At 39.7% G+C, this 22,222-nt stretch overlaps 1 protein-coding gene across 1 annotated transcript in view; it reads left to right on the top strand.

Moving 5' to 3' along the window:
- NEB (nebulin) overlaps window positions 1–22,222 on the top strand; it is a 207,897-nt gene that overhangs the window by 144,999 nt on the left and 40,676 nt on the right. Inside the window, exons 103-123 of the mRNA XM_019553612.1 lie at window positions 1,212–1,319; window positions 3,568–3,675; window positions 4,703–4,810; window positions 5,322–5,426; window positions 5,521–5,625; window positions 5,825–5,923; window positions 6,240–6,350; window positions 6,935–7,039; window positions 8,471–8,575; window positions 9,400–9,504; window positions 11,714–11,818; window positions 12,420–12,524; window positions 12,917–13,021; window positions 13,504–13,608; window positions 15,439–15,543; window positions 18,222–18,326; window positions 18,489–18,596; window positions 19,874–19,978; window positions 21,034–21,138; window positions 21,244–21,348; window positions 22,064–22,168. Of these exons, the coding sequence (XP_019409157.1) occupies window positions 1,212–1,319; window positions 3,568–3,675; window positions 4,703–4,810; window positions 5,322–5,426; window positions 5,521–5,625; window positions 5,825–5,923; window positions 6,240–6,350; window positions 6,935–7,039; window positions 8,471–8,575; window positions 9,400–9,504; window positions 11,714–11,818; window positions 12,420–12,524; window positions 12,917–13,021; window positions 13,504–13,608; window positions 15,439–15,543; window positions 18,222–18,326; window positions 18,489–18,596; window positions 19,874–19,978; window positions 21,034–21,138; window positions 21,244–21,348; window positions 22,064–22,168 (2,217 nt within the window). The remainder of the gene's footprint in view (window positions 1–1,211; window positions 1,320–3,567; window positions 3,676–4,702; window positions 4,811–5,321; window positions 5,427–5,520; window positions 5,626–5,824; window positions 5,924–6,239; window positions 6,351–6,934; window positions 7,040–8,470; window positions 8,576–9,399; window positions 9,505–11,713; window positions 11,819–12,419; window positions 12,525–12,916; window positions 13,022–13,503; window positions 13,609–15,438; window positions 15,544–18,221; window positions 18,327–18,488; window positions 18,597–19,873; window positions 19,979–21,033; window positions 21,139–21,243; window positions 21,349–22,063; window positions 22,169–22,222) is intronic.

The raw sequence follows: 22,222 nt of genomic DNA, 5'->3' as shown, positions 1-22,222 counted from the left end.
ATCATGTCTCAGTAAATATGTTCCGATTATTTTCCTGCTAGTCTTTCCTCCCCTGGCAATCCCATCAGCAGGAAATTGAAACATAGCTGGTGCACTGAACAGCATGGAAAGGATTTTTTTTGTAACTGTCCTGAATACACAATTTTTTTCTTGAGTACATACAGATGCTTGGAGATCTTAGGGGGAGGTCAGATAGTGCTAAAATGGCCAACTGACCTAACTTAGTTTGCCCAGGTATGGAACTTACACTAGATCCCTACTTAGGTAGATCTAAGTGTGAACTGTTCAGAAATACAGGAAGGTTAAAAATGGCTGACTTGATCTAAGTTAACAATCTAAATAAGATTAAGATGTAAGTAAGATTGGTCTAAAAATGGCAAACATGATCTAAGTTAACTGGAGTGGGAGGGTCTGAGGGCTAAAAGTAGCCTCTGATCCTGGAGGGTGGGAGAGAGAGAGCCTCCCCATCCCCCCAACACCTCCCCCGCAGATCCTGCTAGCCCTCTGATCCTGCAGAACCCTCCCAGATGCCACCAACCCCCCTGTTCACCCTGCTTTCCTCCTCCTGATCCTTCAAGCCAGCCTGGGGAACCACACTTGCCCCCCAGCCCTCTCACAGACCCTGCTTGTCCCCTGACCTTGCATAGAATCTCATAGCCCCTTTGATCCTCCCTGTGGATCCAGTGGACCCCCTGATCTCCCCTGCAGACCTCATTTGCCCTCCAGATTCCCTCCTGAAGACTCCACTTGTCCTCTCTGAACTCTCCTGTGAACACCCATTTTCTTTGTGGTCCTCCCAAGCTAGTCTTTCCCAACCTGGTTTATCTTAGATCAGGTGGCCATTTTTAACTCGATCTAACCTCCCAGTAACCTCCACAAATGTTTGTATACACCTTTTCTGTCTTTCAAAATGTGGTGCTGATGTAGAAAGGTGCAACATGGCAGCTCTGCATTGTGGGCAGCAGCAGCACATGGGACAGCAGCAGCCTTCAGCTGCTGGGAGCCACACGGTCAACTGTCAGCAGCAGCACCTTTTATTTTTGCACCCCTCCCCTAGGCCAGCACCCAGGCCTGCTGCCCTGATCTCTCCTCCTCAGTTATACTTCTGCTGAGATGTGTGCAGATAATAACCGACAAAAGAGTCAGTTAGGCAATGTGTACCATGAGACAGCATCCATAGGCTGACTTCTTACACTTTTTCTTATTCCTAGGCTGTTTATCGCAGTGAATATCAGCACAACATTAGAGGCAAAGTGATCCCCACTGATAAAACAGTGGACTTGGAGAGGGCAAATCATGCTTACAAGATACAGTGTGAAGTAAGTACAAATGCATAATTTCTAGAAGGAGACTAAAGAATAATAAAGCTATGTTTTGCCCTTTGGTGTTAAATGCACATGCATAGTTCTCTTTGATTTTAAGAGCAGTCTATGTGTTTATGTCCAATTTACAAAAACTTCAGGAAGGGGACAGTCCCAGTCAGAATCAGTCACTTTTCAATGACAATACTGGGTGAGTATGCCAGCTCTAAATGCAGCCTTTGCAGATCCAGCAAGCGGGTGTGTGAGGACAATGCCTCTTTGCTGAACTCCAAAGCAGATATGCAATTCATTTTTTTCCAAAGCCACAAACTACTTCTTTCCTATACTGAAAGAAAAAGCTTATCCAAAAGCTTCAGTTGTTTTTCTGGGCTGTCAAATAAAGTGGTTTAACTTTGCTCTAAAAATAAACTGGGACAAAAACTAGGTCTGTCAATTAATTACAGTTAACTCGCACAATTAACACATCAATCGGTCTTCTGTTAATTTTTTTTAATAGCAGTCAATCGCACACATGGTTTTGGAGCCTGCACCCTGATGCCCTTGCCCCAAGAGCTGCGTGCTGGCCATGCCACATGTCCCCTGCCTGCCCAGCCATGACATGGCATTCTGCGACTCCTGGGGCAAAGGCAGCAGGGCAGAGAACCCCAACCTGCCTCTGCACCACCCACAAATTGGGAGGCCTGTGCCCCCCATGCCTGCCCTGGGGGTGCATGCAGTACTAGGCAGCCATGCCCCCCCATGCCGCTAGACAAGCATGAGTCTCCCATGGCTTTGTCCCATGACCTGGCTTAGCTCTGATCACTGGTTAATTGTTTAACTACCCTAAAAAAACCCTCTAGTTAATCTAAAAAGCTGCGTAATAGGGGTGTGAGAAGCAGGCCCTATTTGATTTGGATTTGGAGTCGACCCAAATCGGGGACAGTGATTTGATTAGTTGATTTGGGTCGCTGTTCCTGATTCGATTCAGCCAAATCCAAATCTGATGATGTGATGCTAATTTGGAGAATCAGTGATTCAGATGTAGACACAGCTTTAAATGTTTTTTCTATATACCTCTATATACAAAAGTGTGGGGGAGGGCCTTCCACGTGCTCGGCAGTGAACTCAGAAGTGGACCAGGAGTAATTCTGGTTCACTTCCAGGTCCTCTGGGGAGTGCATGCCCCCTCCCCACGCTCCCCTCCCGGCTCTGTGATCAGCTACAAGGGGACCCAGGGTGCCCCCTCAGACCCAGGAGGCACCAGTCACTGAGCCAGGGTGGCATGGCAGGGGTCCCCTGTGTGCTCCCCAGTGGACCCAAAAGTGGACCAGAAGTGCTGCTGGTTCACTATTGGGTCTGCTGCCAAGCGCATTGGGGAGCCCCCTGCGCTTCTGTGGGACACTCCCTGCACCCCAGCATTGCAGCATTCACAAGCCACCTGCTACCTAGAGGTATGTAGAAAAAACATTTAAAGCTGTGTCTATGTCTGAATCGCCAAATCTTTCCAAATCTCTCCAAATTGATTTGGAGAGTTCTGATTCAATTCAGAGAGATTAAAGAGTCCTCTGATTCAATTTAGAGATTCGGCCACGTAATCGGGCTGAATCTCCATCAAATTGAATCAGGGACCGCAGCTTCACACAACCCTATTGCCTAATGCAATGGTGTCCAACTTTTTTGCCCAGTGGGCCAGATGGTCATTGCTCTCAGTCGGTCTGCAGGGTGGATCCGGCTGGTGGTCCTGATCTAGCACCTAGGGCAGGTATAGTGGGGCCCCATCCATCCACATGAAATGGGGCAGGAGACAGCACAGCCCTGATCCAGCCACATGGTGGACAGGAGCTTGGCCTGACCTCAACTTGGCCTTGTGGGCTAGGGGACATGGCCCGGACCCTATCCAGCCATGTTGCAGGGAAGGGGGCATAGGCAGGCCCATATCCAGCTGTGTTGGGTTTGGGAATTTGGCAGCAGAGAGAAGTGGCAGCATTAACTGCTACTTGCTGTCCACCACCAAAATTCCCAACAGTGCAGACCAGATGCCATTGTTCCATGGGCAAGATTTGGGTTGTGGACTGGAGGTTGAGCATCCCCAGCCTAATGTATGTAGACATTTATCTCTGACGTATCCCCATTGGCTTTATATATTTCAAATGACACTGTAGAGTCGAGGGTTAGGTATGGAGTTGAACTGCAAAGAAGATATTTGCTATACAGTTAATACATTCTCTTAAATATTTCACATATTTGTCTCTTTCCTTCCCTGCAGAATTTGTACCGTTGGGCTGGAATAAATGCTCTTCCCACTGCATACAAACTTCCTACAGACACACCAGCTTTTAAGCATGCTAAACATGTTCAGTACATGGGCAGTGATGTAAGTACTGTATATTGAGTTCTTTTCTTGCAAAGGAATATTTGTGGATCTCTATGCCCCATGCATGAATACACAACATTTCCTGGAAGCATATTCATAAATTAAACTAATCATGTTTGCTCCAAGTGTCTTTAAAAGCCGAGGTAGAATGGGGTGATATTGTAGCCCTGAGAGTCCAAGGAAGATGTAAGAGGCGAGGATATCCTTTACTGATCAATTGTATTGAGTGAAATATAGGCAAGCTTTTGAGTATGAAATACCCTTCTCCAAGTCTCTGTGAAAAAAGCAGACACAAGTTGAGCTATGTAGCACATAGAGCAGAGGCCTGTGCAAAACTCCAATGTAAATAAAAACAGGATATGAGACATTATGGGGAGCTAATAAGACAAATGTGGTAGAAAGGATAGCCCAGTAAGTAGAAGAGGAAAACCATTGAAGAAGGTCCTTATCTCCTTGGGGATTGGGGATAAATTAGATTGCAATAAACCATAAAGTCAATGTCTGTGTTAAGTTCCTGATTCCTTCTGTCCAATAAGGTAATGGATTTTCGTTCCCAGGCCTGTCTTTTTAAAGGTGTGTTGTAAATTTTCCTTGAGGATGAGGACTGTGAGGTCAGAAAGGGAGTGTTGTTTTCTGTGAAAAAAATATTCTCCTATCTGTATCTCTATCCTATTTTTTATCCTGGGTGAAACTAGACAAAAACTATGCACCAGAATGATCACAGAAGAAAGAAGCAGATAGATGGATACCTGGTGGGATTTTTAAAGCTCATTGGTGCTAAAATCCTTAAAAGTGTGCTACTTTGTCCTGCAAAAACTTCCATAATGGCCTTTCTGTCAGCATAATCTGCCAGCAGTTGCAAAAATTCAGGCATGAATATAGTCCTTTAGTGATATGGGTTGCTCATTACGATGAATGGTAAATGGTAGCATAGAAATTGAAATATTGATTACAGATACAGTCACATGCAAACATAATTTGTGATTTGGTTCAACTTTTTTTTAAACTTCATTTTTCAATATTGCAGCTTAAATATAAAGAAGCTTATGAGCACACAAAGGCTAAAGGCTATACCCTTGGACCCAAAGATGTTGGCTTTGAGAATATCAGGAAAGTTAATAAAGTTATCAATGAGGTACTGTAAAAATTGTTTTGCATATGTTTTTATGAACATATTATCATGTAGAATTATTACTATCTAACAAAATTAATTATAGTGCAGTTTTATAAACCAACTTAGCTGCTATTTGATAAAAGTTGTTGAGAAATTGGCGGGTCTCTGTTAGTGAGATCCATACTGTTAACATTTTTAGGCCAAATGTATTACAAAAGCATACACATATTCTTATCTGTTGATATTAATGAGACTGTCCATATGCTTAAAAGAATGTTTGCCTGATCAGGGCTCTGATCCTCCATAGCATATATCAGATATGTTTAACAGTAATATTAGTTTTTGTGAAAAAGCTTTAGCTACTAAGAAGCCTTTCTTGCAAAGTGACTCCATTTTCTACCATTCTGTACTCCCTAGAGGAACTCTTGGCCTACCAGAGTAATAATAGTAATTTTTGCTGACCTGGATGTTGTATGTCCTTGTTTTAAGTGTTTAATTTTTAACATGTGGAATGCTGTTTTCTTTGGGGCAGAGGATGTATCGGGAGACATACCACAAGCTTAAGGACAAGATTCATACTACCCCTGACACACCAGAAATTCGCCAAGTCAAAGCTACACAGGAAGCTGTCAGTGATGTATGTCTTTTCCTATAATTTTCCTAAGGAAGATGTTTGGAATATTCAGCCTGATCAAACATTTCAATGTAATTTCATTTTCTTTGTTTTCCAGCTGATCTACAAGGCAGACTTATTTAAAATGCGGGGACACTTGATTTCCTTGCCCTTTACTCCTCAAGTGGCGCATTGTCAGTATGTTGGGGAAATCACAAGTGATGTAAGTACCTGTTTCAATAAAATAATCTGATTTTGAATGCAGCAGGCCAAATTCCTTTTTCTTGACGCCTATGCAGGTGTCCATAAGAAAAGAATTTGACTTGTCATTTGAGTTTTAAAATATTGCATAGTAATTATTTAATTAGTATTCCCCAGAAGGGTCAACTTTTAATTTCTTTGTTACTGTGCTTGCTTCACAGAATAAATACAAACAGGATCTGCAGTGGCTAAGGGGCCTGGGCTGTTTCCTGTATGATACTCCTGATATGGTCCGTGCTCGTCACCTGCGTAAGCTTTGGGTAGGTGCTCTTTTCTGGAACTCAAATGCACACATTGATCACTTCATTTTTTATGGATGCACAAGTGTCAAGATAATATATTTTAAGGACACCAGAGCAATGAAGATAACACGGTTATTTTTAGCAGCTACTTTGCTGTAATGGTGCATCATAATGGGGAACGCACTGCTTTGGCGATGTAGCTAAACAAGGACACAAATGTTCCCAAGTATTAAGGAGCAGGGTGGGATTCTACTGTAGTAACACTTAACTGTGTTAAGTTTCATTGTATATTTTCAATAACATAGTAAACGTGACACGTGTATTTCTTTTTCAGTCTAATTATGTATATACTGATGATGCCAAGAAGATGAGGGATAAATACAGTGTGGTTCTTGACACTCCAGAGTACAGGACAGTTCAGGAGCTGAAGACACATCTGAGTGAAGTAAGTATTGGAATGATGTATCTATCCATTTTAGTGATGGTTAAATGAGGTGCAAATTGTCTCATGGGTTTTCCTGCTATTCTGGATGTGGTCCTTTCATGTGTGTGATTATCTAAATGCAGTAGTGTAAAGAGGGGTGGATGAATGGGCACCAGTCCCAGGTTTGATTTAGAGGGGAAGCATCTATACATTGTCCTATGGCAGTGTTGTTACTTCCAAAAGGAAGTATTAAAGCATGGCGCAGTAACCACCTGTATTGTGCCTGCATGTGGTGCACGGTTAGTTTTAGCAGCTACTTTGCTGTAGTGGTGTATTTTAATGGGGGAGCATGCTGCTATGGCAATGTAGCTGCTGGTCACATGTAGACACCCATAAACTCTACGACTCTGTAGCGCATGGCTATGGCAGTATAACATTATGTGTAGACGTGCCCAGGGAGTACCAGAATGGCATTCCCAGGGAGCTGATGCTGCCACAGCAGTGACCTGTATTCAGGGAACTCATGGTGCAGCAGTAGCAGGCACCTAAATATTAATTTAATTTTGTAACAGAGGAATTAACTGCCAGATTTTGTCTCTTTCTAGATTGTTTACAGAGCTGTGGGCAAGGAGCAAAAGACAAAGTATACTTCAGTCCTTGAAACACCTGATTTCTTACGAGCCAAGAAAGGACAAAAAATACAGAGCCAGGTGAATATTTTCTGTCTTGACATTTTCTCAATCCAGTGTACACTGTTCTGACTTTTTTCTTGTCAACATAGAAATCTTAGGGATTACTTGTGACTGTGGTCAATACACAATTTTAAATGGCAGCATAATTCTCCAGTTGACTATGCCCCTTTATGAAGCACGTTTGTTCCTGTTCATCTGAAATAGTGGAGAGCTTTGTTAGATCCCACTTCAGCTCCATTCAAGTTCTCTAAAAATCTGGCCCCAGTGAGCCAAATAAGTATAAATTTAATGGTTTCATTGGCTAGATAAAATGTTGGCATTGTTTAATTGATGCATGTGATATGAAGCGATCACATCTCTCAAAAAACCTATGGGCATAGTTTAGTCAAACAGCTGGGTTCCAGATATCTTTGTGCATTTGTGCATGCACAACAGCTGGGTTCTGGATGTCTGTGTGTGCATGCATGGTAAACCAAGAAGACAGTGCAGAGTTCCTTCTCTCCTTAAGTACAGGGGTCTGCAGCATAGGAATCAGTGCACTTGCAATATATAAAGGAAGGTTTAGCTAGCAGCACCTGAAATGGCTCAGAGCCCTGTCCTTTCTCTAGCTGCACTTGGAGCCTAGCAACAGGTGGAGTTCTTGCTTTATGGCTTTAGAAGTGTAGTTGCCTCTCAGGGGAGCAGTGAGAATTCCCTCCTTAGGGTCCTCATGTTCATGCTACTTGTCTTTGCTCTTAACAGGTAAAATATGCCTGCCTTTCTCCTATTCTCCATCAACCTGGATGCTACTTTGTCTTCTATCCACCATGCTGCACATAGTTCTCCAAGCCACAAGTCTGTCTGTTGCAGAGATTCCCAAACTTTTTCTTACTGCGTATCCACTTCTAGATTTACCAGCTGCCTGCATACCCCTACCAGCATATGTTTTATATTTTAACACCTTAAATGCTAATTATTATTATAATGAAAAATTAAATCCGCCATTACACAATTTCTGCCATGTACCCCCAGAGATGTCTTGCGTACCCCTGGGGGTACATATACCACTGTTTGGTAACCATAGGTCTATTGCATTTGTTTCAGACATTACTGATTTCTACCTGGGTGTGTTCCTTTTATTTATTTTTTTTAAAGCCCTGGTAACTAATGAGTAAAATGTTTTAAAGACGGCAATTACTGAAAACTCCTAGGAAGAGTTCTGTGAAGGTCAGTCCTAGAGTTATGGTCATTTGGGACACTGGCTTGTTCCATTTCTCTGGCACTTACAGAAAAACCAGAGTACTCAACTGGTAGAAGGATGACACATGGGAGGATGTGAAAAGCAAAGGGGCATATTTTGTTTTCAAAGTGTGTGGGTGTGCTGTGAGCACACAATCACCTTGCAGGGCAAACAAGGTAACACATAATTGAAATGGATAGTTTTTGAATGGTGCCCTTTTTTTGCCATAGTACTTGTATGTGGAGCTAGCCACCAAAGAGAGACCCCATCACCATGCAGGTGCCCAGACAACCGCCTTGAAACATGCAAGACACGTGAAGGACATGGTCAGCGAGGTAAGAAATTTCTTCTCTTGTTGAGGTCTGTTTAGCTATGTGAAAGTCCCTGTTCTAACATTGGTGATGGGAAGGTATAACAAGGAGCCATCCTTTATTTGTTTTTAGATCTTTTGATTCTTGAGGATTACATTTCCTTCTGCTATCCCTAGATTGTTTTTACATAGCATAAAATGTGGATACTTAGGGGTGGGTTTATAAAACACCTGCTTCTAAAAGCAAGTCAGTAAGACTCAAGTGCATTATGTAGCACATGAGAAAAATTAATTATGACCCATTTCTGCAGGATCCTGAGTACTTTCAGGGATCTTCTGAAGAGCCTCCTTGCCATTTGTTTCAATAGAAGCTGAAAGCAGTCAGGATTCTGCAGCACTGACTTCTCAACCAAGTGTTCTCAGGGTAGCTTCACAGTAGCAGATGAGCAAGTCTGTTAGGGTACCTGTAGATGTGCAGAGAGGCTGCTGTAATTAATCGAGTCTGCTGGAGCATACTAACTATGAAACCAAGAACTAGTGCACTGCAGCAGCCTCCCACATCTCTTGTATCAGTATCCACATGCTTCAAAATGGCGGTGGGGTGCTTTAACCAAAACTCATTGGATGAACTTTAGTTAAATTGCCCCTGCTGTCATTTTGAAGTGCAGGGATGCTGATACACAAGATGCTGCAGGTGTTTTAATTAAAGCAGCTCTCAGAGTCTCTCTAATTAAAGCACCCCCACCCACCCCTGGAGCATGGGTAAAAATGCCCTTAGACACAAATGATATTTTTTGGTCTTTTATTGTATTATTTTCTTATATTATATTTTTATTCATATCCTATTAGAAAAAGTACAAAACCCAGTACGACAAGATGAAGCACAAGTACACAACTGTTCCTGACACACCTATCCTTATCAGAGCTAAGAGGGCTTACCTCAATGCAAGTGATGTACGTATCCCACAACCACCACTGTTCTTACTTTCTCTCATTTACTTTGAACAAGGAGAAAATGAAACTAGGAGAAATAAATGGATTAAAAGCAGAAAATACTTAAAATAAAGACAGCACCACTGGGTTGTTGTATGTTATTCCATTTGCATGTATTTAAATCTGTAGGATTCCTATAATTGAATTGAATACACTGGCCGGATCTGCACAAGATGCTGCCTTTGCAGTAGCCCAAGACTACTGCGCAGTAGTGTCACATGGCAGTAATCGTGACGCAATGCTACTGTGCAGAGTACCCTTGGGCTATGGTGCAGTCAGTGTCATGAAAAAGCCGCTCGTCAACACTACTTTGCGGTAACTCTGGTTACTGTGCAGTCATTTAGTACTTATTTATACAAGTACTAACGGCTGCACAGTCACCATCTCATGTAGACACAGCTACTGTATATCTTTCCATGGTTTGTATGTTATTTCAGCTGATCCTGCAGTTAAGTTTGAAGCTGAAAAACTTAAATAGTTGCTTAAATGCAAGTATTCTAAATAATATACATTACAGTGAATTGTTGATGCTGGGAGTGAACATAGAAATTCATTTAGCTTACTTATTACTTTCTTCTTATGTATCAGTACTGTTCAGAGAATAAGCTTTGACTCTTCCTGAAAAAACTAACCCTTTTTATTTTAAAATAGAGTAGGAAAAGCCAGTTTCTGTCCTGGATAAAAACGGGAGGATGAAATTAGGTTTTATTTTCTCCAACTGTGGAATTTTCATTTAAAGAAGCTGTAAGACGCTGACTAAGAGTGTTCTACTGTATACTGAGATCTGTGGCATGTAAATTGCAAATTGCCTTCTGGCCCATGCAAGACTTAAAAGACTGTGTATTGGGCTGTACATCAGGTGAGCTGATCTTATTATACATGTCTAAAAACACAGGGTGCAGACAGAAGTGACAATTTTCACTCAACCTGGCCACAGAAAACCATTTATAATTGTGACCAAACACAAGTACACAGCTTCAGACAGCTTAAAAAATAGCTGATTGGTTAAAAATCTGACCCCTCATTGTGTGAGGTATGAGATCAAGACATTTAAAAATGTAGCGTCTTTTGTATCCTGTGTCTACAGAGCTCCTATCCTGTCACTGTTTTCAGAATGGGATGGGGGAAAGAAAATGGAGGGAGTTTCAGCCTCTGCTGGAGGGTGGAGTGGGTATATTGGAGCCCACCCCGAGGTGGGGACAGGGTGGGCTCCAGTTCACTCACCCCACTCTCCAGCACCAGCTGGGGATCCTCAAGAATGAGCTTCCTCTGCTGCCTTTCCCTTCCTCCCCACTTCTGAAAAGGGCAAGTACTGGCAGAGAGCTCTGGCCATTGCTATGGGACACTGGCTGCAGGCTTCCAGCCCACAGGTAGATTTCTCTCCCCGCTGGGACCAGGAGTGAACTTCTGTTTGGTCTGGGGTAACAGTGGGACAACTCAGAACGCTTTGCAAAAATTGTTTGGAGATACAGCTGGGAGCTGCAGTTCTGCTTGCACCCCTTCGGGCAAAAATACCCAAACTATGTACTAGCAATTTGGCTAGTAACTCCTGTAAAGAAAAAAGCTCAAGTCTTATAAATGAATTCTTACCTCCCAAGCAGCAAACCTCCTGTGCTACTACTGGGTTTCTGCTCTGTGGAAGATACAGATTTATCACAAATCCAGGGCTGCTATAAACTTAGTGCTTTCCACAATTTAGAGCATAGATTGAAAGATGAGAAAAGACATGGAGATTTGATGCTTTTGCTGTTGTGGAGGGGGCTTCTGTGAGGGTGTTCTTTTCTCCATTTTCTTTCTGAGAGGTAGTGACATTAATCTTTTGTTTTAATGGACCGAATCTTTTCTCTGTGGCTGAGTTCCAGTATAGCTCTCAGCCAGGCTAATTCCAATTTTGGGGAAAAAAAAGTTTTTAAAATTTACCAGCCTCATGTAAACATGTTGAATGACTCCAATGTCATTCCCATTAGTCAAACTGTCTAGTTAGTCCATGTTAGGGCCCAACATATGATAATGACCTTAGCACCAAATATTTCTAAATGATCATAGAAGGACAAAATCATGATTCTGAAGGCCAGTAATCATGAAGATAAGTTTAGAATTGAGGACTTACATATTTATCTTAAGAACTACTGACAAACTATATGACCGCTCCATTTTTTTCTCTTGTCAGCTGCGCTACAAAGAGACCTTTGAGACTACAAAGGGCAAGTATCACACAGTGAAAGATGCCTTGAATATCGTCTATCATCGCAAGGTCACTGATGATGTTAGCAGTGTACGTATACAACACATCTATTCCTGATTAATTTTAGTCACATATGTGCTAAATTAGGACAACATACTTGCACTCCTTTCCCCACACATACAGACATATTTATTTTGAAGTGCCTGCTAGTGAAAGAGTCTGGATTTGATTAGCATTTATACCCAAGACACTTCACACCGCTGGACCTGAAGATACTAGATATTAGGAAGAATTTTCTCACTAAGAGGGTAGTAAGACACTGGAACAGGTTACCCAGAGAGGTGGTAGAAGCGCCATCCATGGAGGCTTTTAAGACCAAGCTAGACAAAGCGTTGGCTGGGATGATCTAGTTGGGGATGGTCCTGCTTTGAGCAGGAGGTTGCACTAGATGACCTCCTGAGGTTTCTTCCAGCTTAAATTTTCTATGATTCTAAGATGGCCACATCTGTCCTTTGTGTGCTGTTGGTGACAAAAACTGGTTATGAAAATGAATGAGAACTAGGCCCCCTATTTTAAACACATCCTTGTGGAAAGTCAGAATTAGGAGTCTCCTAAAATTGCATAGCTCATGTATTATGTTTTCCAATTTTTTCACCTCAGTTTTCAACTTCCTTATGATTCCTTTCTCTAGGTGAAATATAAGGAAAAGTATATGAGTCAGCTGGGAATCTGGAGATCCATCCCTGACCGCCCTGACCACTTCCATCATCGTGCTGTCACGGATGCCATCAGCGATGTAAGTTTGCATAGTTAATTAAACATGTTGTATATGTTTCCAAAATGAACAGCAATGAGGTGTTACCCAACCATTGCAAGGCAGCATATGCTGAGTTGCAAATGCAAATTGTTCTGCCTACTTGCTTGACATGATTAAGGCAGGAATTCCAGTGGCTGTTTTTATACTGTATAATGACAAAGCAGAACCTGAAAGAGTAATATAGGTAACATTAATGTATTTCTGGAAATAAATAAATAAATAAATATGTATGTATTTATTTATTCATATCAATATACAGTATATATCAATTATTTTCTAGAGTATTAGGTCTACACAATATTTAAGTATCAATAAGGTGCCAGTTTTGCTCCAAAGTTTTTAAATTTTATCTTGTTACTTTCTTTCTAAAGTTTAAATACAAGGCAGACTTATCCTGGCTCAGAGGCATTGGTTGCTATGCATGGGATACTCCTGATTTGAGTCTGGCAGAAAAGAACAAGGCACTCTACAGTGGGGTATGTAAATCATTTCTAATATTTAAAAGTACTTTTTCAGTTATTAGTTGCCTGTTATTATATTTTAACTAAAGGATCAAATCTGCCCTTACATATGGATGTGAGTATTTTGTGGCAGAATTTGATCCAACACATTTTAAATAAGCCAGGAGAGATTTTCACAGTCAACATAGACATAAAGATTTCTTAGTTAATCCATTCTTTTCCTAGCCAGTGGAATTGTTCTCAACAGTACTTTTCCTAGTTCTTCTATACTTGCGTTATACTGTAGGAAAGTTTACAGTTCCAGCTGCTTTCCTTGTAATATCATTTCGTACAATAGGTATTGATAACTATAATTATATTACCTTAGACATAATTTTCGTTTGTATATGTAGCATTTCTGTTCTTCCTTTATTGCAGACAGTTTTTCAGTGTGTATTTTTTTCATTCTTCTGTTCTTGATTTTACTTTAGAATGACTAGTTTCTTTGTTTTTTCCAGTATAAGTACAAGGAACTATTTGAAAGAACAAAATCTCTGTACAATTACGAACCTGACTGTCCAATTAATAGGCATTTTAAGCATGCAACTCAGTTGCTGGATGAGGTAAGTTATTGAATAGAACTTTACTGCACTGCATTGATAATCTAATATCTCACAGTCTTTTCTGCTAACATTGAATTATAGGTTAATCTTTTTTCAATGTTGCAAATAATCAAAATAGACTAAAAGTTAGTTAAAATAAAGATGTCTAAAGATTAGATTAAAATACGGAAGAATCGGGATATTAATTTTATTCTATAGCAATAGGCAGTACAGAGAGGTGTGGAATAAATGAAACAATGTGACATCTTGAACCAGATCTAAATATGCAGAATTTCTCAGCTGCTGACTTGTATTATCCCCATAGCTCCTTTATCTATCTCTGTTTCCCTTCAGAGATTTTGCTTTGGATTCCCCAGTGAATTTCTTGGCATTTATGATCCTGTTAGAATAATCTTTTGTTAATTTGAACAAACTTATTAATATAGATAAGATGAATCTTTTCAAATCATACAATCAAAGTTTGCATTTTATTAAATAAATAATACATTCAGAATGATATCACAATGATATTTACAGAAATGCTAGTGATGTAACATTGTATTGTCCAGTATATACTTTTGCATCCAGAATTTAATTTTTAATATATTGACAATACAGAACTATTTCTTGAAGAACTGGAATTAACATATGGGTCATGGGAATCCTACAGGAATGAACTACTGACTTTATTAAATCTTGTACCCTTAAAAATGAATTTTGAAATTGCCCGTGGTTGTCCTCTTTTTTTTCCTGAATTTTCCAGTTTGGATGTGGTCTTTAATTATTATTTGTAGTCAGAGTTTAATGCTTTGAGGCTGTTACTCCAGTATTTTTGAGATCCTTAATTTTATATATTGCTGTGACTTAATCTGGTGTTCCAGGCAGAAATTATACTGGTCTGATTCTTAAAAACAGTGAGATAAGTACAACAATATACTTAACCAGAAACCAACTGGCCAAATGAAGAAGTGTCCAGTCAGGTACAGTAAAAGTGCTAGCCAGTGCCACCAGTATATAAGTATGTCATTCACATGTCACCCATGACTCTACAATGTTCTAGTTCAGCACTTTCAGAACTTGTTTGCTGTCTAAACTATAGAGCAGATTTGAGTGAGCTAGTCCTCTATCTGCATTCCTTTATATTGCTCATCAGTTAAATGATACATTCTTAGATAAGGTCTGATTCTAAATGGAATCAGTAAAAAGTCTCTGATTGACTTCAATGGTGTTGAATCACATACTTTTTTCTATTATGTTCTTTGTAAAGGGCATGATGATTACAATGATTTTTTTGGTCTAATTTCCAATCATTTAGAAGAAATGAGCTTATTTTCTTAGTTAAGTGCACTTGTTTGTTGTAGTATTTATTCTTATTTTCTAAAAGATGCTCTGATTACATACCTTCATTCAGGGGTTCTAAGCCTTTACTGGTCCATGATCACAAGGCTAAACAAGTCACAAGCTGTGGGCAACATCGCATTTTGCTCTCTTGGTCATACTCAGGCTTAACTGTTTAGTTTCTTGTGGCCATGAGCAACACTGGAGGGTCTTCTTGGCAACATTGCCCAGTAGTCATCAGTTGTGGACCACTTCCTTGAGGGTGTGGTATATAAGCCATTGGCATAGGGCCATTGCCTTTCTCAGTTTCTTTACTTCTTTAATTAGATGGTAAATCACTGCCAACCCTACAAGGGGCATAATCAAGTAAAGATATATTTTAAAATGTATTCTACATGCCCAAGTAATTATGTGCGTACATGCAACACATTCGCCTAAACCACTGATCACAGATCTAGAGCTGTGCTGTTCACAATTTTCAGAAGTCTCTTCTGTATTTCTTTTCATGGACAGAAAAAATACAAGTCAAAAGCCAAGATGTTCTTGCAACATGGATGTAATGAACTCAAGAGGCCAGATATGCTGACAGCACTCTACAATACAAACCTTTGGAGCAAGGTAATGTGGATGACTGCCTTTGCAGGAAAATATCATATGCACAGTTTTGCTGTTTGGACTTCTGGCATCTTATTTGTGAAATCCCTGCATTTCCACTGACCTCAAGCTATCATGTTTTGCTGTGCACTTATTGCTGGTTGTGATGCGATATACTTGATAACAGAACATCTGAAATTATGTCGTGGGTCTAACCCAGTTCCCAATGACAAGCTGAACAATGACTTCAAGAGTAGCCTGATCTGGCCTTCCAGAATTCCTCTGTTCTCCCATATCATAAATTTTGGTAAGCATGTTAGCAATGAATATTTGCTAATATAATACACAGGTCAGTTCCTCGGTATACATGTTTACAGGACAAAGTTCCAAAGGTGGCAGTATATCATATCTTTCACCCATGTCTTCCAAATCCAGGCCCCAGGTCTGCCACCATTTCTCACACTCTCACAGATGGGATACCATCCCTGGTTCTAATTTAAAACTAAGGACTAAGGGGGTGCATCTACACATGCACCTTTACTGTTCGGTAACTTAGGTTACCAAAAATTACTGTGCAGTACAGTCTACATGGGCATGCCCATACTGTACACTAACTATGGCGACTTATGTTGACTTGGGTGTAAATTTGCTACCTGCATCATGCAAATTTACACTCGATTAGTTACTGTGCAGTAATGCACTTGTAGACACGTTAATGCACAGTAATACTGTGTGTGTGAACTGACTTCGGACTAACTTTACTCCAAGTCAGTCCAAACACAGCATTACTGCACTTTAATGCCTGCACCTGTAGACCCCAGCCTAAATCCGCTTACTGTACAGAAACTTACCATGCAATAAATTTACTGCATAGTAAATGCACATGTAGATGTGCTTAGGCTGTACATATCTGAGAGCTAGATTGCAGTATTCATCCATAGCTCTGCACTGAAAATGGTACCAAGTTGTACCATTCCAGGCAGAGAACTAGGAGTCACAGTGCTTCAAGGTGACTCTTTGCCATCCAAGGCTCTGGTTAAGTGGCAGGAGAGGGTGCAGTATCTTCCACTAAGACATGGGTAGATGGGTAGGTGAACTGTCATGGCCCTGCACCAACCTACATCTTTTCAGGTAATTGTGGTTCCTTATGCAAACATGTCAGAGCCAAGCTAGAAATAGAAATACTTTCTTCCCTCTTTGTTTCCTCCCAATGTATTCTGTTAGTGGGAGGAGGAGGCAGGGTGATTTGCTGTTGATTATTACAAAATGACGAACAAAATCAGCCCGTTTTAATATTTCTGATTATGCAAAAAGGTAGATTCATCAGCATGTAGGTTATTGTATTATTTAGATTGCAGAGCTTGTTTCCCCTACCTTACGCTCATCAAGTCTGGACTCTACCTACTTCTTTTTGGCTGTGTCAGCTGGATGATAACACTGCTTATTCAATAGCTGTTCCATATCTATATTTGCCCTTGAATCAGCTGCATTTTTTAGTGGTTGCATTTTGTAATATTCCATTTCCCAGTACCCTTACTCCATAAACCCTGGGAAATACTAGAGAAAAAAAAAATCAACCTCTTCTATAAGACCAGTTATGATACTTTTGCTTTTTAGTCACACACTGAAAATTTAGCAATGCAAAGCAATTTGTGTGTGAGTGGGTGTGTCCACACATGCATACTTGCTGTGCAGTAACTTAAATTACTGAACAGTAAACCAAAATATACTGTACAGTAAATATCATGCCTGATGCTGACTTGGGCATAAATCTGATACTTGAATTACTGCACAGTAAGTATTCGAGTGGAAATTTGATACATACATGATGCAGATATCAAATTTACTCCTGATTAGTTACTACACAGTAATGCAGGTTTAGACGCTTTACTGTACAGTGACACTGTGTGTGTGGACTGACTTGGGACTAAAGTTACACACAGCATTACTGTGTTATATTGCCACAATAACATACTGTGCAGTGAATTTAATGTGCAGTAAATGCACGTGTACCTAGTTTGTAGATTAAGTCAGTGTAAAAGTGTACTCTGCATTAATAAAATCCTCCTGTACTAAGATAACAAATGTACTTTTAGACACTTTCTGTTCACTTCAGTAATAGAATTGGCTTTATCTTCTCATTTAAAATGTTGCTAAATTCCTGTTGATGGATTTGATATAGAAAATAATTACTGTGCATCTACTGTGTAATCACTTGAGATGAGTTTTTGGCCTCATTGTGTTATTTGTATATTTGCAGATTTTAATTCTTCTCTCATTGCCCAAATCTTCTGTCATTGCATTCATTTTGAACATGATGGGTTCCTTAAGCTGGGAAAAATGATTCTTAAAGATATTTTAAAAAAATATTTAATGCATAATTATACCAGAGAGACCCTCAATAACATCAGGAAAATGTAAGGCCAAATAGTGAAACTTCCCACAGGACCCAGTATAGGACTATTTATGGGAGTAACTCACACAAGCAGGCCAACTGATTCCAACATGAACATGAGATTTATGCAGTGTGACATCTAATTTTTCTGTGCACATGCTCAGCCTTCACATTGACCCCAGTGGGAGTTGTGACCATTGACTGCAGTATGCTCTCTTAACAGGAATAAAGAACCTTGTCTCTCTTGAAGATAAGGTTTTTTCCCTTTTATTTCATGTGGTTAACATCCTCTTTTTCCCACCATCAGTTCAAATACAAAAGGGAATATGAAAAACTGAAGGACAAGTACACCACAATTGTGGATACTCCAGAGCACCTGAGGAATACAAAAGTTAACAAACAAATCAGTGATGTAAGTATGGTATTATGTTAAATATGCTGTAGTCCACCTTACTGTTTGAATTATGACCTTGAAAATATTATGGCAATTAGAATATTTGTCCTCTTGACTTCTGTAATTTAAGGCATACCTGACTGTCACAAGGTAATATGCTCTAACAATTTGTATCCACAGATTATTTATAAATTGGAATACAACAAGGCCCGGCCTAAGGGATACACCACAATCCATGATACCCCCATGTTGTTACATGTGCGTCAGGTCAAGGACAAAATAAGTGAGGTAAGTAAATTACATCTTGCATGTCAGATCAATTAACTTTTTTTCTGTGATACTGTATAATTTCTGTCTTGTAGGTAATACTACCACTATAAATAACTTCTTACTAGAATGTTTTTATTTTGCTTTTAATTAAAATACTTAAAGACATTTTCAGCTGCATTTAAAATGTTTATAGTGAAGTCTAAAAGTATTAAAAAGCTTTAATCGTGTAATTTTTCAGTGCAGATCAAGGGATGGTGATGGCTTAAATAGAAAAGCCCTTATCTGTGATGAAAGGTGTGGGCTGGAATGTTGTTTAATTAGGCCATGGATATGGGACTCTAATCCCTTGGTTGGCTGGTAGCTTTCATGTTGTCTTGGCTTCGTTGCTTAATCTGTCACTTGATTTATTCTTTTATACTCTGAGGACAGGAAACACCTAATGGCAATATTCTGAGGCTAAATTAATTGTATAATGATTTGAAATTTTCAGATGAATTTGCCCTCATATAAAACTGAAGGACAAAAACCTAGGGTTGATCCAATACTTACAGCACTAATATCAGACTTGGCAGCCACAGGTGTAATACCTTATCTGCCACAGGCTTTCTTTGAGATCTCGGGCAAATAATCTAAGTATTCTTGCGCCCAGGATCCCTACAAGGAAAACAGTATTTCCCTAACTCACTGTGGTACTGGAAAGATAAATGCAGTAAAGATTGGGAAGCACTCAGATGCTACAGTAATGACAGACACATAATACTGCAAACTAGAAGTACAAAGTATTAATATTATCTGGTTGCCGATACAGGATTCTATGGGAGCACATTATCAAAAGTGATTTTGAATAACTACTTTCTGGATGTCCAGTGTGAAATAGCTTATTAGGGCATGATTTTTAGAAAATGCTGATCAGCCATCCCCTGAAAATCAAGCCACTTTAAAATATCTTGAGAAGGACGCCAAAAATGGAGGCACTCAGAATCATTAGTCACTTGAAAATCTTAGCTAAAAGTTATTGTATATAATATATTTCATACTGAACAGGAGTGCTCTGTTTTCAAGCAAATAGAAATCCATCTGGAGACTGATATTAGCTTGTGCATGTGGAGTGGCTACCATCAAGGGAGCAAGCTCTTCCTTGTCTGTTTGTATCATTTTTAATTAAACGATTTAGCAGGACTGCCTAAAATAAATTTTCCATTTGCTTCTACTTTGTTGATGAACTATTGTTTAACAGAGTTATATAAGTTACATAATTTATGTAAAAAATGCTTTTAATTTTTTTCTTTTACCAGCTGAAATACAAAGAAGTGTATGAGAGGAATAAATCACACTGCAATGTTTTACCAGATTCTGTTCATATTAAGACTCCCAAGGATGCCTACAAACTTAACAGCAATGTGAGTTCATTTTTTATTAGTGCTTTCCATATAATAATCAGCAGTGACTAACATTTGTAAAGGAGTGTGAAGGAACTGAACACCTACCATCTACTGACATTCAGTGGGATTTGCACACCTATGTACTTTTGAAAATCATGGTCAATACATTGACAGATTGTATGGGTAAAATTCAGAGCAAGTGCATTTAAGTGTAGATTTTGCTGAGATCAGCGTTTGTTCCTCTCTGTTCTTTTGCTTATCAAATAATTTTGATTTTCATTGAAAATGTCTGTTAATTTATGATTCCTGAAATGATGTGGTGGGTCAGTACAGACTGGTGGATTTGTACAGAAGTTTTCCAGTGTGCAACACAGGTACCAGTTGCCTTATTTCCTTCAAGCTCCTCTCAGTGGCTGTCTACATGAGGCACTGACTGCACAGTAGTTCATTACTACTGCACAGTTCACATGGCATGAACTGTGACAAAACACTACTGTGCAGTAGTAATGAGCTACTGCACAGCTGGTGTGACCAAAAAGCCGTGTGGTGATGCTACTGTGCAGTAACTCCAGTTACTGTGCAGTCATTTAGTATTTATGTATGCAAGTACTGAATGACTGTGCAGAAACAACTGCACAGTCAGCATCTCATGTAGATGTGGCCACTTTCTGCTGTTAGGGAGGTATAAGTCCCTTCATTATTTTCAGTGCTACTCTGTTTCAACTCATAGTTGAAATAAGTTCTAGCCAGGAAAGGTTCATGGGTTTCTCTGAGAGGACCAGTGATCACAGTATATCCATGTTGTGGCCATGACAACTTTTCAGTCCTGCATAGCCCTTTCTTCACCTAGCATTGGAAATCCCAGTGCAAATAGACCTTTGCTGGATTTGTAAAAATCTCAGAAGAGAAGTGGATTTCAAAAGGATTGCTATCATAAAGAGTAACGTCTTCCATAAAAACTTCCTCACTTTCTCCTACCTCTCATGGAGTAGCCATGGTTAGAGGTGAAGTTGCTCTGTATACACTGAGACTTTGAATGATATGAATTCTGTTCATGTTTCTTTTTAAAACAGTTGGATTACAAGAAGAAATATGAAGCAACCAAGGCTCACTGGCAATGGACTGCTGACAGACCTGACTTCATTCAGGCAGCAAAGACTTCCTTGCAACAGAGTGATGTAAGAAAACTAGAAAATGCTGAGTTAACTAATACTCCCATTTCCCATCCCTTCCTTTTCACAACAAAAGAACTGTTTGCTATCTTTTATTTTCTCTTCCTACAGTATGAATATAAGCTAGACCGAGAATTCCTTAGGGGATGTAAACTCTCTGTCACAGATGACAAAAACACAGTATTGGCTTTGAATAATGCAATCCTGGCAAGTGACGTAAGTATTTGAGCATTAACTTTGCTTTGAACATGAACTTTAACATACTATATAAAGAACCTAAAACTTACATTCCATATCCAGAGGCTTGAATGCCTTCAAAATTCACAAAGCTCTGGACTTTGTGAATACTATTTTGGGGGAATATTTTGCAGCATATATCACCTGATAAGAATAATTTGTAAAGTAAAATCAGAAGTCAGAAATTTCAAACCTGGTTTTCTAAGTTTAGATTTCAGAGTTCATATTTAGATTAGAAACAGCCTGTTTTTCAGAGATCCTGAGCAGTTCCATTTCCTGTTTAAGAATCAAGTTTAACAAATCATTATTTAGATCTGATTATTTTGTTAACAAACGGCACTTCCTTGCATGGATTCAGTCTCACAAATATCACTGACCTTGTTTATTACTTCACAAGCACAAACCGGGGCAACTGAGACTTGTGACCCCTTTTGAATATTCAGATGTGACGATATGTAAATACTAAGTGTTTTGTGCACTTTAACACTTTTAAGCAATACGGATAGCAAAATTCCAAGCTGAGCTTCACTGAGACATGCAGAAATATATAGACTGAAAATACTGATAAGCACATTGCTTGTAAACCTGAACTCACAGGAGTGGACTTTTTAGGGTTCTGCCACATATCAATAAATCTAGTACATTTGCAGTCTTGTACTACATTGCTTAAAATAATATCTTTTCTCCCCGCCAGATAAAATACAAAGCGAAGCATAACAAGGAGCGGGGAGCATGCCTTGCTGTTCCAGACACGCCTCAGGTCCTCCTTGCTAAGACAGTCAGTCACCTTGTGTCTGAGGTAATACACGCGGTATCTGTGGCCTTCATAAATTGATCCTTGTAATATTCTTAC

This window comes from Crocodylus porosus, unplaced genomic scaffold (genome assembly GCF_001723895.1).
Source record: "Crocodylus porosus isolate Cpor-Errol unplaced genomic scaffold, CroPor_comp1, whole genome shotgun sequence".
In the NCBI taxonomy this organism is placed as follows: domain Eukaryota; kingdom Metazoa; phylum Chordata; order Crocodylia; family Crocodylidae; genus Crocodylus; species Crocodylus porosus.
The sequence above is the reverse complement of the archived record's forward strand: the minus strand, read 5'-3'. Positions and strand labels throughout refer to the sequence as shown.